The 17552-nt window shown below is 36.0% G+C and overlaps 1 protein-coding gene across 1 annotated transcript in view; it reads right to left on the reverse strand.

The window, feature by feature from the left end:
* Nucleotides 1-1066: 1066 nt before the first annotated feature.
* The window catches only part of SPINK5 (serine peptidase inhibitor Kazal type 5), a 59072-nt gene continuing 42586 nt past the window's right edge, over nt 1067-17552 (reverse strand). Inside the window, exons 18-29 of the mRNA XM_031953711.1 lie at nt 17183-17279; nt 16677-16804; nt 16151-16220; nt 14919-15046; nt 12773-12827; nt 10214-10341; nt 9113-9188; nt 6370-6455; nt 5129-5219; nt 4399-4529; nt 2448-2535; nt 1067-1746 (exon numbers count right to left, since the gene is read on the reverse strand). Coding sequence (XP_031809571.1) covers nt 1738-1746; nt 2448-2535; nt 4399-4529; nt 5129-5219; nt 6370-6455; nt 9113-9188; nt 10214-10341; nt 12773-12827; nt 14919-15046; nt 16151-16220; nt 16677-16804; nt 17183-17279 — 1087 coding nt within the window. The 3' untranslated portion in view covers nt 1067-1737. The remainder of the gene's footprint in view (nt 1747-2447; nt 2536-4398; nt 4530-5128; nt 5220-6369; nt 6456-9112; nt 9189-10213; nt 10342-12772; nt 12828-14918; nt 15047-16150; nt 16221-16676; nt 16805-17182; nt 17280-17552) is intronic.

Raw genomic sequence — 17552 nt, forward strand, 5'->3', positions numbered from 1 at the left:
TGTTCTTCAAAGATATTCAACAAAGAAAGCGTCCTACAGAGCCTAAAAGGAAGAATTTTATATATGGAGCATATCCATATGCCCCTGCTTATGGTTTCTTTGGCTTGATCACATAAAGACCCAGGATAATGCAGAGAATTTTTAATAAAAGGTATAGTCATTCAAAAGATATCAGTCCAATGAGCAATAGAAGAAAATTCTGAACCTAATGGAGATACAGTTTTGGAGAGATTGTTGTTTATGGACAATGAATTGGGTTTAGAATTAAATAGATTCAGAATGGATTGAATTTGAGAAGCTGTACATTTTTAGTGACCACAGTTAGCTTCTTCACACACACACACACACACACACACACACACACACTCACACTTTAGCTTATTCTTTTTCTCATAATTTTGGTTCTAAATTTTGTCACATTTTTTGAAATTTTGAAGTACCTTCAGTTCTAAGAACTCAAAAGGGCAGATAATCCAGAATATGCTGCAAAAACACAAAATTATTCTTTTGTTCCATCCCATTTCCTCCCAACTTCTCTAAGACAACTCATTAATCAACTCTCCCACCCCCATTGCCCTATTCATTTCCAATGTCTTAGCTGACATGACTTTTTTTTCATTTTTATTCTCCTTGACCTTTATCTACCTTCTGAAACATGACCACTCAGTACTACTGAGTTATCTTTTCCTCTTTAGCTTCAGAGACATCATTCTTTCTTCATTCCCCTCCTACCTGTCTAACCTTTCCTTCTCTGTCTTTTTATTAGGGATATACACATATTTCCAGAATAGCTCTTTTTATTCTTGCCACCACCCAACATAGCTTGCATAAGGGAGGAAAAAACATAAAGAAAAACATTTCATTAATTCTTCAAAATGTGAATCAGGAAGTATAAAATATAATACAGTTAGAGGCCATATTAGCAGTATTATTAGATATTGAAAAAGGAAAGAATGAGTCTGGCTGTACCTAAGTAGGATTGAAGTTGGTGAACATCATTTTGTCTCCTGTGTATATGGGATTTCATGAGATTTTCTGGAGTGGGCTCATTTTTTGTTGGATAGAAGAAAGATGTACAATGGTCCTTTTTATGAAATAGAGATGAAAGTGTCTAGCCCTGCCTATTTTTGAATAGACATGAAGGAGGTCGGCCCTTTCTGGGTGGAATAGAAGTGAAAGAGGAACAGCCCTTGCCTTTGTGAAAACAATATGAAAGAATATAGCCCTTTTTGTGAAGGATAGAGGTAAAAATGGATATCAATGACTATTTAGGATAGAGGTGAGTGTCTTTCTAGGTCTGTATGTGATAGAGATGAGAATGACCTTGTATAGTCTACCCAGCAAGTTTCTCACTTAGCAAAAGGTCAGAGAAGCAGTTATTTAGCCTTTGCGGGAATAATAATTTTTAGTTCTCACATCTCATCAGAAACAAAAAGTAGGATGGCCATTTTGCTAATTTTACTTTTATTGCACAAGCAAATGGACAGACAGCACCGTGACCAGGGGCCCTAGAGCACTGACTGAATGCAGCATGTGTCTCCGCACCAGGATCATAGAGTCCTGGAAGAGAAGGATGGAAGACTAAAAATCAGTATGTCCTTTCCCCGTAGCTCAGGATTGTTCTGCACTGTAAATAATACATGCTCAGAAGAGTTCTTTATATACAGAAGGGTGAAGGCAAACTTTCCAGGGCTGAGCATTGAACCTTTTTTCTCAAGGTTCCGATTGATTCATCACTCATTTGTTCTGGAAGAAAAGACAAAGACCAGAGACTATAAACTCAGGAGTAAGGCCAACAGATAATCCAGCCAGTCTCCTTTCTGTCCCATTTTCTATTCTGCTTTTTCACTGCTGTCTTGTATATTTATAAACAAAAACTCTTAGGTCTGGAAGGTACTTTGGAAATCATTTAGGCACAATCCTTTTTAAAGAAGGCATTGAATCTTAGAGAAGGAAAACTATGTAATCAAAATCTTAAAGTGAGTTTCCAGGACTAGTAATTGGGTCTTATGATAGAACATCAATGAAAATAAAGCCCATCCCCATTTTGAATCTATTTCTATCACTATAAAATGAGAGTGGTTGACCAGAAGGCTCCACTAAGTTTTGACATCCTATAATATAAGATTCTGTCTAACAAAGAATTCTGTTCTGGCCTGGCTAGTGACATATCCTGCTGCTGAGATCTGGGCCTCTTATTTCTTCTGAGAGGAGAAAATTGTGACTCTCCTCTAAATGAGATCAGCTTTAGTTTCTTAAGTGTCTAAAGCCAAGCTGAGGGTCAAGGCAGGGACAAAGTAGAGTCTGATATTTGTGAACTTGTCAAGAAAGTCATTTATCCTCTCTGAATCTTAATTTAATTTTCTATAAAATGAAGGGGTCAATTCTAAGGTAAATTCTAAGTACTCTTGCCACTTTAAATCTTAAATTTCTATATTTCTACTTACACTGCCTGAAGTATTTGGTGGAAGTGTTCCTGAAGGTTCATCTTCACACCTCCCTTCCCTCAGCATTTGGATGTTGGTTTGATGTAACCTGAAACAAGGAGACAAGGAAGAAAAAGAGATGGAGAGAGAGAAAGGAAACAAGAGAGAGCGAGGGAGGGAGAAGGATAGAGAGGGAGAGGGAGAAGGATAGAGAGGGAAAGAGAAAGACAGAGAGAATGAGAGAGAGAAAGAGAAAGAGAGAGAAAGAGAGAGAGGAAGAGAGAGAGGAAGAGAGAGAGAGAGAGAGAGAGAGAGAGAGAGAGAGAGAGAGAGAGAGAAAGGGAGAGTCAGTCTCTAGGAGTTAAGGTTTAAACTCAATATTTTCCTAGGCCCACGTAACAGAAGAGTGAAAGAAGGCAAGAAGAAATGTGACAGGTGAATTAGTCGAGCTTCACTGACCTAATTCATGCATTCTTCTCTACTCTGGTTTGCTCTCTTTCCAATAAGATCTTAGAATATTTTATTGAGTGTCCCTAGTAATATAATGTCCTAAAAGTCAGATGACTGAGATGCTAGTTCCAGTTTTGCAATTGCCATGAGTTGGGATAAGTAACAACTTCTGGAATCCTCAGTTTTCTTTTCTGTGAAATACATAAAATAAAACTGCCATCTAAAATATATTAATAATTAATTACAAATCACATTTATATAATGCTTTATTATCCCTGCTAGATATGCTATGAGAATCAAAGGATTAATCAAGGATTTTATAAATTAGTGATTTTGTGTGTGTGTTCATGTATAGCATGTAACCATATATATAGATGTATCTATAGCAATTAAGTATGTCATGGGTATGTATAGTATTTTTATGTGTGTATAGTTATACATAATTCTAGATATGTATATTATGTGAGTATATATGTATATGTATATGATGTATATGTTGTGCACTATATGTATATACATGGCTACATAAACAACTTGCATGCATCACACATTTTCTCTACAGAGAGAATGTTTATGTATATATATGTATGTGTGTATATATGTGCACATATATTTGTATATGTGTATATATCTTTATATGTATGCAAATATGTAATTATATTTGCATATATATCTGCATATGTATATGTTTGCACATATTTATCTATATATGTAACTATATATTTATATAAAATTCTATATCTACATATATGTATACAACTGTATACATAGGTATATAGACATTATCTGCATATTTACATATAATTGTTTAATGTTTTAGTACCCCTGTCCAACACCTTTGGACCCGTTATTTCATTAATGTGGGGAATTCCCCTTACTTTTTGCTACAATACGTCAGAATTTATTCTATAGTTTATAATCTAATAGAGCTGTCTGGAGATATGTGGAGGTTAAGTGACTTGCCCAGAGCTACACAATTAGCATGTGTCAAACTTAAGACAAGAGGCAGAACTTGAACCTATATCTTCATAACTTCAAAACCATCTCTGAATTCACTATATTTTTCTGGTCTAAGAAACTCATTTGATCCTCATAACAGTATAGTTGTTGAAGGAAGCGGAAATAAGTCTCAGAAAATGGAAGTGACATATCCACAAGGACACATACCAATATGATGATGAAGCAAGGACATTATCTCATATGTCTTTTGACTCCTATACTAGTATATAATGCATCTGACTTCTTACAGCAAAGAAGAAGAGAGGGAAAAATGAAAAGACCAGCCCTGAAGATAGGAGGACCTGAGTTCAAATCCCAGACACTTACTAGCTGTGTGATCCTGGAAAAGTCACTTAATCCAGATTACCTCAAAAAAAAAAAAAAAAAAGAGGTAATAGGAAAAGGGAGGGGAAAGGAGGAAAAGGGAGGGGAAGGGAAGAACAAGTTTCAGTGAAAAGTTGCAGGGTTTTTGAGTCCTTCCTAAGGTTTAGGAAGGTTCTTAAGATTCTTTTAAGGTTCTTACAGATTTTCATGACACAGCAAACAGGGATGGTTGTATGTCCTGCCATCTTCACCACACACATATTGTAAGTTCTTTGGACACAGGTAGCCCACTCTAGGAATGACCCTGTACTGTTGGCACATCTCAGACTCCTGAAAATGAATCAAATGAAAACAATCACTTTCTATGTGACCTCTCTCTCAAAAGGTTGAGTTTGCTTAACTTCTCTTTCAATAACCCCTTAAAAGAAAAGGTGAAGAGAAGCATATCATTTCTTTTGTGGATGTCAGAAAGGGAACAGGCCTTCTGACTTTGAATGTTTGACTTAGAACAAAGATCATTCTTGTCTGTCTGTGTCTGCCATTTTCTTCCTTGTGAGTTGGAGTATGGTATCTGAACTCTCTCTTAGAAGGCAAAAGAAAGAAGAAAGAAAGAAAATTCTTGACTTAGAAAGGCAGTAATCCAAGATTAAATGCTGAACTTCTGTTCATTCTAATAGAATGAACCTACACTTTGTGCAAGTTTGACAGATAATTTATGTCTGAAGATAGCACAGGCAGAAACATACAACTTGCACATTATCCTAGAATCTCAAAGGAATTTCTTTGCCTTCCTCAATTCCTTGTGAAAGCTACCTAGGGAAACACCATTAGTTTGATTCAGATTCCCTCCTTCATTCTCTCTGGAAAGTCAGCAGCTTACTATATTTAGTCCTAGGATCTTACAAGAGAAGAAGGGGAGCTATACTCACCTCAGAAAAAAATGGTTTACTCTGGTTTTTATCTTCTTCCAGAAAACTGATAGATGGTTTTTCTTCATTTCTTTTATCAGCTTTTTCTTTACTATAGAATGAGAAGAAACTTTTAAGTGTTCTAAACAGATACTTGATTCATAGACCAGACATGTGTGTAAGAGAGAGAAAGAATGAGGAGGGGGGGAAGAGAGGGGGGGGAAATGAAGGAAAGAGAGAGACAAGGAAGAAGGGGGAAGGGATGGAAGGATGGAAGAAGTGAGGGAGGGAATCAAGGAGAGAGGGAAATAGAAAGGAGAGAGAGAGAATTGCTCAAAATGGTTGCGTTGCAACAATTCAGAAGTCCTTGGGGCCTTAAAAGGTCATAAAATCACAGATTTAGAAATGCGAGGGATGTTAAAAGTCATCAGGATGATCTATAGGAGCCTGCCTATATTTATAATCCTGTAAAACAGAAGCCCCTTCCCTCAAAAAATTAATTCCTGACCTTGAACATGACTAAGGGAGAGTTGGTCAAAGGTCTGGACAGAGGGAAGATATTCTTTGTTCTTGAGTTGTTTTGTACTTTGCAATGTCAGGATCCCAGGACAGATAAATTCCAGGCAACTCAAACTTAGTTGATTTTATCACTCCCTCCATTTTGTATCACCTCATCTAGAAAACGAAGTGACTAAGGAAAGCTGAGGAAAGTAGTTCTCCCTGCTCAGTGAAACCCCTGTGGTATGAGATGGAAAACATAGGACTGATGTCTTCAACTATTATCTTTGGGGGCTGAGGGGTTTTTGTGTTTTTTTTTCAGATCTATAAGACTTCCAGAATAGCTAATGGATGATTGTATATTGGTTGTGGAGCCCTGGTTCAGGTTGCTCAAGGCTTACAGCTACACACTTAAACTGAGTAGTCATTTAGCAAACTCAGTACCCATTTATCCATCTGCGTCTCTCACTATCATGAATTTTACATCTACATTATAATAAGAATGACTATCTCCATATTTCAGTTCACTTTTTCTCCTAAAGTTTCTACAGACAGTTTTGGTTTTGTTTTTTAATTCCCATAGAAAAATTAACAACTTCCAAATCCATGATCATTTTAAGAATGGAAAATTCTCTTTCTTTTTAATTAGAAAGAAGAAAAGTGAATATTAGTGTATCTAGAGCATAACAATTATGTCTGGCCATAACAATAGTTACTAAACTGTTCTCCAGGATGATAACAGCAACGTAACAACCTTTACTCACATAGTTTGAATACGAACAGGGTCAACAACGCTGGAAGAGTCATGACTGCCACTACTCCGTTGGTTCTGGGCATCCTGACATTTTTCCTGCCAAAGAAAAGAAACATTTTAATACAATAGTTTGGTCATTCCATCTTCCATGCAATGTCAGTCTGCATTAGCAGCACTGTAACATTTAAAAGAAAGCAGGTGAAAATTTGACAGTCCTCTGCCCTAGTCAGACCACATCTAGAGTCCATTGTTTCCAAGAAGAGTAACTGGAATGTTAAAAGGCTTCAAAAACATCATTAGAGAATTGATTAAGAAATATTCAACCTGGAGACAAGAAGTATGAGAAAGGAGAGATCTACAAATATTTTAAGGACTGTCATGAATAAGAGAAATTAGGCCTCTTCTTGGACCCAAAGGACAGAAGTAAGAACAACAGGGAACATTTACAGAGATACAATTAATCACCTCCCTTGAGATCTTCTATCAAATGTTGGATAATCACACATTGAAGATTTATTGTTTAGGCCTGCAGGGGTTCTCAAACTATGGCCCAGGGGCCAGATGCAGCAACTGAGGACGATTATCCCCCTTACCCAGGACTATGAAGTTTATTTTAAAGCCCACAAAACAAAATTTTTGTTTTTACTATAGTCCAGCCTTCCAACAGTCTGAGGGACAGTGAACTGGCCCCCTATTTAAAAAGTTTGAGGACTCCTGGACTTTAGGGAAATTATTGTTCAGGTAGAGGTTGAGCTGGGTCACTTCTGAAGTACCTTCCAATTCTAAGATTCTGAAAATGACTTGCAGGCATATCAAAGTCAACAAGTTCAAAAGCAAAATCTGTCATCCCTCCCAATTCCAGACCTTCATCCAGGTAGCTGTGAAAGTCATCTTCCTGAAGCAAATCATGTCATCTTACTACTCAATAAATTTAAGTCGCTCCCTATTATCATCAGAATCAATTATAAAATCCTCTGTTTGACTTTTAAATCTCTTCATAGCTTGGACACTTTGTACTTTTTCAGTTCCCTTACACTTTATTCCCCTTTATATTATTTATAAAGTGGAGGGGAATACAACACAGCAACACTGGCTTTCTTTTGTCCCTCATATAGCACAGTCCATCTTTACTACTGACTAGTTCTTATTCTTGGAATGTTCTTCCTTTTCACCACTTCCTCCCAGAAGCTTCTCTAGTTTTCTTCAAAATTTAGCTCAATTTTCACCTTCTGTAAGAAATTTTTCCTATTCCCACTTCCCATTCCTACCCTCCCCACCACAGTGGCTTCCTTGTAAGATTACAACATAACAATCTTGGAGGTACATCAGTGTTTGCACTTGTCTGCTCCAGGGTTAGAAATGTATTTTTAGAAGCACACATGATGATCTCTGATGGATCTCTGGATTTTTGCAACACTATGTTCAATTGGTTCTATTCCTACCTATCTTACCACTCCTTCTTAGGATCCTTTGCTGGCCTGTAATCCAAATTATACTCCCAGGATGTAAATATACTCTATGATCTAATTCCTCTTCTCTTGGGCCCTTTCCTTTGTCTAGATACTGCTATTTCATGATGGCTCAGCCTATCTGAAGCTAACTATCTTTTCAATGTAGAAGAAGATTAACATATTTAAATGTCCAGCTCTAAGTTTTCTTTTTCATTCAACACTTTTATCACTAACACCCTAGTGGACAATTCAAACTGGACATGTAATAGGCATCACAGACTCAACATGTCCAAAACCAATCATCTATCCCAAATTTCCCCTCTTTTCCACATTTTCCATTCATGTCAAGAGAATTATCATCATTCTTAGTGATGCAGAGTCCTAGCTTTGGTACCATCATTGCCTTTCTTCATTGGCTAATCAGTTGCCAAATCTTATTTCTATCTCTACACATTTCTTCTTTGTTCCATCTTACTATATTGCATGGCCACCACAATACATGTCTAGGTCTTCACTATTTTTTACTTAATCATTACAATATATTGCCTACTAATTAGTTTCCCTTTCTCAAAATTCTCTCTGTTGCAGTCCATCCTCTGTGCATAGTCCAAAAGAATATTTCTAAACATAGTTATGACTATGTTTCTCCCCTTCTCACTATACTGGTTCCTAATTACCACCAAGAACAAAATCAGCTTAATATTTAAAGATTTTTACATTTTGACCCTAAGTTAATTTCTAGCCCTACTACATGTTACTCCTCTTCATACAAATTGTGATCCACCCAAACTTATTTGTTTACAGTTTTTTATATTCTATTACATATAGATTATTTATATATTCCATCTCTTGCTTCTTCGCCTTTGCACAATCTGACCCTCTTGCCCTGAAAGCATTCCTTCTTAATAGTTTCTTATATATTCAGCTTTAGCACAACCTTCTACAAGAAGACCTTTCTGATTACCACTCCCAGTTACTAGTTTTTGCTCCAAAATAATCCTGTGTCTATATTGAACCTCTTTTGCATAAATCTATGTATGTACATTTTATACTCCTCACAACAACTATAAATTTCTTAAGGGCAAGGACTGAATCACTTTTGTTTTGTATTACTTGAGGAGACAAGGCTTGAAAGTTCCTGGAAAATAGTGAGTAATCAGTAAATGCCCTTGATCTACTGATTGATTGGGGAATCAACTATTCCTAGAATGGAAAGAAGTGGAGAAAATCAATGGTATTATAGATAATATAATCTGAATCAGAAAGACCCAATTTTGATTTGGAAAAATGGAAGATAAATACCTTGTTGCTATCTGCTTTATTATCATTGGACTTGTTTTCTTCTGTGATTCTTTTCCTTTCATTGGCTTCTCTCTCTCTAAAACAGGAAAAAAAGAGTGTGCATGGTCTTCATCTATCTGTACGTATTTAACCAAATCTCTCTGTCATCCTTATCCCAGGCAAATAGAATCTTTAACTCTTTAAAACATATTCTGGCCTACCACCGGCATGGTTATGAACATATACTTAGCTACTCTAGTATCTGGTTTTCTTATCTACAAAATGAAGGATTCAGACTAGATGGTTTCTGCAATCTCTTGTAGATTTAAATATATGATGCTACTACCATTTATGATTTTATCCATGTGAAAGCTCCATCTCCTAACACAGAACACAGTCCATCTGTGCCTCAGGTAACAGTCTCCATAAGTTGTTGTTATCAAAAAAAATCATCATGTAGTGACCACCCAGCTCTGTATTGGTGCATATCTCTGCATGCACTTCAGCTGGCCCTTGGACCCCATATATACCCTGAGATCATTAGGCCTGACCTCAAAGTCTTCCCAGTTGGGTATTTGTGCCAGAGCTTGTGGTCAGACAGTAAAGATTTCAAGATCCCTTCTCCTCACTCAGGGTCAGGAAATTCAGAGGAAATGAATACATGTCTGACTATTTTAATTTAATTAGACCAAAATTGTAAAAGTGAATTTTTGATCAGATTGATTGCTATGAAATGGCAGCTTCAGTTCCCCAGATTAATTTGTCCAAACATGACTTTACTACAATTATAACAAAAAGGAAAGACTTTTTCCAAATCCATGGCCATTTTTTACATTCTTATTGAAATTCAGTTTCCATTAAACAATTGAGCTGTATAGAGATACTCTGTCATGGATGTAAATCCGGTAGCCAGATTAGGCACTTAACACAGCATATTTAATGACAACCCAAAAAAAGTTCATGGAATCATTGACACAGAACTGAAAAAGACTTGAAAGACTATCTAATCCTATGCTATCACTCTACAGATGATAGATAAGGGGTCCAGAGAAATAAGCACTTGCCCAAGGTAGTAACTTAGGGACTGCATCATCAGCCCATTTGTAGACCCCTATTACTCACAATACAGCTTGGCACATCGCACATTTGTTGATGTGGGTTTTGCCATCTGGGCCCCGAACAGGGTCATTCTCTCTGGTGCAAACATATTTTTCATTACTCATTAGACTGCGGTACTCGCTACATTGATCCTATTGGTAAAAAAAAATATGTTACTATTCTGGGTGAGTTTGAGTTGTTCAAATATGATTGAGTTAGTTTTAGATCATAACAATACAAAACATATATCACCTATATATATTCTATATAAAACATGTAATAATAATATAGATATATAGTATAACATATAAATATATATAGATGCATATATGTATGTACACATAAATGTGTATATGCATATTATTATGGTTTTACATAGAGTATATATGGGTCATATATACATACATATATCAATACATAAATAGACTTAGATTTACATAACCTGGAGACACACACACATACATATATATATATATATATTTATATATATATATATACATATATACATACATACATATATACATACATATATCTACCTAGAAAGATATTAACCAAGACTACCCACAAGATTTTGGGGACATGACACTTTGGGAAACATATCTATAGAGATATAGATACCTATATAAATATCTCCTTTCCAGGTTTTTCCAAAAGTTAAGATCAGTAGGTGATAAAGAGGTATATAGAAATATCTTTGACAGATAGATAGATATGTATATATGTATGTATACACATATGCATTACATATAAACACATAACCACTTATCACATCACAAAGTGGTTAAACCATATAAATCACTTTTCATGCATCATTTCATTTAAGAACCATAATGATGCTTCAAGGTACCTCTAGAATTATTATTATCAAAATTTTAAAAAGGAAAAACTGAAGTTCTAAAGGTTGGTACTTGCTTATAGTTATATGATTAGGATTTGAATTCAAGTTTTCCCAATGACTATATTTTTCTGCCTCTAGTAGATGATGTTAGGGCCTAGGAAACATGGCTTCCTAACTGAAAGCAATCTTGAAAATTATGCAATCCAAATCCCTGATGATGATGTGGATGATGATGATGATGATGATAGCAATGATAGCAATAATAGCCAACATTTATATCACACTTGCAATGTGCCAGGTGCCATCCTAAGGATGCTTTACGATTATCTCAAGTATGATTCTCTCAACAACCCTGGAGGTAGGTACTATTATTATTCCCATGTTATAAATGAGAAAACTGAGACAAACAGAGCGTAAGTGACTTTCCAGGGTCATATTTTAAGCATTTGAGGCCAAATTTGAACTCATTGCTTCCTGATTTCAGGTTCAATCCTCTATCCACTGAACCACAAAGTTACTATGGATGAGAAAACTAAAGTTCATAGCTGGGGAAGTGACTTGTTCCAGGGAGGAATTTGTGGAAAGACTGAAACTAAATGTGACATTCAGTGATCTTTCCACTGTATCTTGTTGACTAATGGACTCCAGGCTTTTCTATTGATAGGATGAAGTATATTCTAGGGAAAGCCCCCATCTTCATATGAGGACATCAATAATATGAACATAAATAACATAATTTTACATCCTAAATTTTCCTTTCACCTGCCCGTATTGTTGAAGGGACAATGCTTTTGAAACCTCAATGCACTATAGAAGTATTTGACATTAATATGACTGTTACCATATGCAGGCCAATCTTGGTTTGCTCTACTCCACAATGAACACTAGATGTCACTAATAGCCTGAATAAAAAGATTCCTCAGTCTGATTTCATTCTGTAAACTCAATTTACAGGTGACCTTGGGGCATGTCTGGTACAAACCAGTCATTTTACATCAGAGAAATACATCCAAAGAGATGGAGGGATTTTCCCCAAATCACATGATTAACAAACAATAAAACCAGGATTCCAACTCAGCATTTCAAACTCCAGATTCACTCCTTTCACTTAACATGCTATCTCATTACTATAACTATTGCTTAAATTTATAGAGGGCCAAATAGCTTAATGGATGCTATCTCCACAATACCAGTGTCTCTTTAGTAAAATGAGACTGAGTATTTACATTCAGCCTAAATCATCATCATGGGACTTAATGGCAGAGCCAAGATTCAAACCCAGTTTCTACTTAATTATACAGTCTTGGAGACAAGTCAATGTCTTTCTCTGGGCCACACTTTCTTTATCTGTGAAATAACACTAAAAAATAATCACTGAAGTTTCCTTTAGTTCTGACTATGTAAGAAAGGGGAAGTGCCTAGCCAAAAGTCTTATGGTGAGTTCACAGTCATACTAGAACTGGAAGTCAGATCTTCAGATGCTTTCTTTAATGATCATAGTCTATCTTAATAATTATAGTCTCTGGATTCTGCCAATGATAGAGCTAATATTTTGGCCCAAACTAATGAATTTATCTCCTTTTTCCTTCAGACACTATGGTGTCTGTATGAGCTCTTGGCCAATCCTACAGAATCCTAAAACTGGAAACTTGTTTCCAAACAAAAGAAGTGAAGATATAATAATATTTGCCACTCTCAATTGTAGGTCCTTAAGTTACTAAATCATTATGTGCATTGCCTTTTACCTTTTCTTTGCTGCTTTTTTCTTCATTCAAGCTCTTCTCTTGAGCTTCTTTTTCTCTATAAGAAAAAGGGAAAAGGGGGCATTGGCTCCTGCAAATGGAGGAGGATGGTGCAATACAAAAAGATCTTACTGTGGGATGAAAAAGACTAGGTCCAAATTCTATACCTTCTTCTAACCATCTGTGGCCAATGGGGTCAGTCACTTAACAACTCTGAGGAAGCTGGCCAAAAGTCCTTTTCAGCTCTAGATCAAATATTTCTTGAGCTTCCCACAGGATGAATGAAATTATTTTCTGTAGTGTTTTAATTAATTTCTAATTATATTGCCCACTTATAATATCATCATATATGAAGGCAAAAGGATTGTAATACTGGTCCTGGAGTCAAAGGATGTAGGATCAGACTCCTATTCCATTACCTACTAACTATATAGTTCTGAATGATATACCTTCTGTCTATTAGTCTGTTTCCTCATTTACAAAATGAGGGAGGATGTATATTTCATAATCTCTACATTCTCTTCTAGATATAAATCAAATGATCATCTTAGGTAAAGAATCAAAAACACTTTCCAAATCTTTCATACTCTTATCATGACCCCAGCTTGTCTCCATGAAGTTATTTCTATACCCTGCCCTTCTTTGGACCATATCCCTCTGATTATTGTGCTCAGGTCAAGCTAGGCTACTGGCCTAGATCATTGTGTGTGTTTTTACTCTTTATGACTTGCTCATACTACCCCTACTGCCAGTACCCCTTCTCTTTAGTCTACTTCCTCTTCCATCTACTGCTTTTTCTCCCTTTCCTGGGGAATCACTGATTGTTCTAACATACTCCCTCTTCACCTCCACCTGGTAGAACCTCTAGCTTCCTTTCAACTTCATTTCTGCCTAAAGCCTTTCTTGAAACAAATGTTTCTAATAACAAATACTGGTTTGTTATTGGTCCTTCCCAATATCAAATTATTTTGTCTACTGATCTATTTAAATTTTGTTTTTCTCCCAATAGAATATAATATTTTTGAATGCAGAGATAGCTTTTGTAATTCCAGAAATTAGCATAATACCTTATACATAGAGGGTACTTGGTAAAGACTTATAAGATTGAAGTGGATCCTATAGGACTTGACTTTAATGATATCCTCTCACAAAAGCCTTTACCTATGTTACTCCAGCTAACATTGATCTATTCCTCCTCTAAACTCACATTACTTTGCTTGTATGTAACTATTGGCACTCATCCCAAATAGTCTATGTTGCTATTATTTATGGAAGTATTTGTGGGTGTTTTGTTTTTTTTCAGTACTGTCCAGCTCTTTGTAATACCACTGGGATTTTCTCAGTAGAGATATTAGAGTGGCTTGCCATTTCCTTCTCCAGCTCATTTTACAGAAAAGGAAACTGAGACAAATAAGGTAAAAAACTTTCCTAGAGACATACAGTTAGTAAGTGTCTGAGGCCAGATTTGAACTCAGGAAGATGAGTCTTCCTAACTCTAGGCTAGGCACTTTATTCACTGTCCTATCTAGATACCCAATGTATTCCCCCAATTAGCCCATGAAGTCTTGTTCCATGAAGAATAAGACCCTATTGCTTCTAACAATTTCCATTTCTGTCATATTTAAAATTTACAACAGCCTTGTGAAACAAGTTGCACAGTTATTATCATGTCCACTTGACAGAAGAGGAAACTGAAGATCTAAAAACAAAACAAAACAAAACAATTTACCAAGAATCACATCACTGATAAGTTTGAACATTTGTCTTCTTCCTCTAAAACCAGTTAAATTATCAACTATATTATATTGCTTTGGTGCTAAACACAAGACCTCAAAAGAGTAGATCCTCAGCACTTGGTCTGAATGTGTACTTGTCTCATGCTTCTTGTTTCTCAGGATCTGAGCTCTCCTCCTTTTTTCCATTTCATTGGAAGCTTCTTAAGAGCAGAGCTTACTTATATCCCATCTTTGCTTATGTCCTCACACTGAGCACATGACCTCACACATAACAAATCCTTCAGAAATATTGATCAAGTTGAATAGAAATGAGTTATTTCATTCCCTCCCTTTGCCTTTATTCAAAATCAGCTCCAAGCTGATAGGCGCCTTAATCTTCTCTTTTCAAGAAGTCACTACTTTGCCATACTTACAATATTTCTTTACACAAGGCACACTTATTGCCATGGGTCTTGCCATTAGGGCCTCGCACTGGGTCACTTTCTCTTGTACAAATCAGTTTCCCATTTTTCATCTGACTTCGGTATTCATCACAGTTGGACTGTAAGGAAAGATAAATGAGAAATGCTCAGTTATCTTCAGAAAGGATTTCACATCAGGAATGAATTTAGTTAGTCAATAAGCAATCAATAAATATTTATTAAGAACCTACTGTGTGCCAAGTGCTATACTAATATGTTAAGGATTGATAATACAAAAAGAGACAACACAATCTCTATCCTAAAGGACTTTACATTGTAATGGAAAGATAACAGGCAAATATGTACAAATAAGCTATAATCAGATAAATAAGAAATAAATAAGAGAAGAAAGGAACTAGAAATAAGAGAGGTTGGGAAAAGCTTTCTGGGCTTTTAGTTTGAAATTAGAGGAAGGCAGCCATATCAGTGGGCAGAGATTTAGTCTTAAACTGTCAAGTTGTAGGCATTTCACTTAAGAGTATGGTATATAAAATCAGAGTATTTAGAGTTAGATGGATTCTAGCATGTCAAAGCTAAAAGATACCTTAGAAAATTTCTAAGTCAACTACTTCATTTTACAGTTGAAATAACTGATGGACCAAGGTCACAAAGAGCTTTCTTTCATGAAGGGAACATTTGATTGACTATATGACCAATGAGTTCCCTTTAAAGAATCAGATTCGTGACTGTGTGACTCTGGGAATAGGTAGTCCAGATCCTTTCCTTCACTAATTCCTAGTATTGCCTTCAATGCAAAATCTTTCCTGATATCCCAAGTGCTAATGCCCTTCTTCTCACAATTTATTTTTTTTGTGTGTGTATGTCCTGTAATTGGATGTGTTTATATTTTATCTCCTTATAAAATGTAATTTTCTTGGAAGTAAAGAATGTTTGATTCTTGTCTTTGTGTCCCTATTGTCTGGGTACATAATGGGTGCTTTGTAGGTAAATGTGGATTAATTTTAATTTTGATTTATTTATTTGATTCAATTTTAAGGAAAATATCTGGGAGGACACTGTTTCTGATGTAGTTTCTAAATATTTTATCTCTTTTCCAGGTCCTAGATTTCTGAGGAAAACATCCTTATTAGCCAGCCTTTTTAATGCATCCTTGACCTGGTAGTTCAAGATAGATGGAAGTTTATGCAAAGTCTTGCCCTATCACTGTCAGAAGAATAACCTACCTTTCCATTGGTGCTACCATTGTTGTTCCTGAAATTAGTAGTTTTCTTGTTCTCCTCATCTTCCTTAGCTCTAGAAGAAATGAAGGGGAGTAGTTATATCTGGTGAATACAAAACAGATCATTTTTAAGGAATGTATAACATCAAAGACTCAAAACAGAGAGAAAATCTGAGAAGTCATCTAGTTCATTGTCCCACTCTATGGTGACATGACATCCCAACTTTCTCAAGGCTGATACCCTGATAATATCTTATTGAGTTTCCACTGGAACATCTAAGTCCTATAATGGAGGATTGTCTCATGAGTTAACCCATCCCAAATAGGAAGGGAAATCACAACTTCTTCTATTTCATTTTAAGAGAGCTCTGCTGGTTATGGAGCATTTGCTTGGAATGAACCAATATCAGCTTATTTACTTATCAGACCTGTAAAGTTCTGGAAAGATAGCCTACCAGAGCCCAGAAAAGTACCCCCACCCCACCTACACCCTCTACAACTCCCTGCTGAAGACATGTTCAGATACTCACAGGATTTCTTTACACATGGCACACTTGTTATTATAGGATTTGCCACTAGCATCACGTACAGGGTCATTCTCACGGGTACAACTAAGACCTCCTTTTTTCCATTCTTTCCGAAATTCTTCACATTGGTCCTGAAGTAGTGAACAGAGAAAGGCTAAGTCTATAGTACTTGACTCTCAGTATTCTGTAATCAGTTTGCTAAACTCATTGGTTAGGAAGAAATACCCAAGTTGGTGTTGAAGGAAGTATGTGAATTGCACAATGTGACCCTTGATGAATTCTGAACTTCAAATCCCTCTTCTACAAAACAGCCAATTATTGTTCTGTATAATGTGATTGTAATGATCTTAAGATGGTGTCCAGCTTTTAACCCTATGACTATATGAGTAAGTAAATCCAGGCTTCTCATTCTCCTGCTCAGTAGGTTCTGAACTGAATTATATTTTCATACAGAGAAGTCATTTGAATGCAAAAAAGCTGAATTCACTTTGGTGAAAGATGCCTCTCACCTTGGGTTTTCCTGCTCCACCACCTCCCTGGTGGTTTCCTTCAGCATTTCTCTGATTTTCATCTTCCTTTCTTTTTTTCTCTTCATCTTCTTTCTGGCTGGAAAATACAAAATGGGAGAGATTACAAAGTAGGAAATGTGCATTGGAAACAGTTGTCACATATGTCTGGATGGGTAACTTTATAATAACTATATTTATGTTTTCTGAGCTTCAGTAGGATTAATGGCCACTCTATGAGATGGAGGAAATTTGAGTACAGGAAAGATTTGGGTCATTTTACCTTGTAGACCCTCAATTTCCTTATTAGTTTTCCCTTACTTTCTATCTTATCTCAGGCTTAAGAACTTTGAGATCTTAGAGAATGTAAATT

The sequence above is a fragment of the Sarcophilus harrisii genome, chromosome 2, assembly GCF_902635505.1.
Source record: "Sarcophilus harrisii chromosome 2, mSarHar1.11, whole genome shotgun sequence".
Lineage (NCBI taxonomy): Eukaryota > Metazoa > Chordata > Mammalia > Dasyuromorphia > Dasyuridae > Sarcophilus > Sarcophilus harrisii.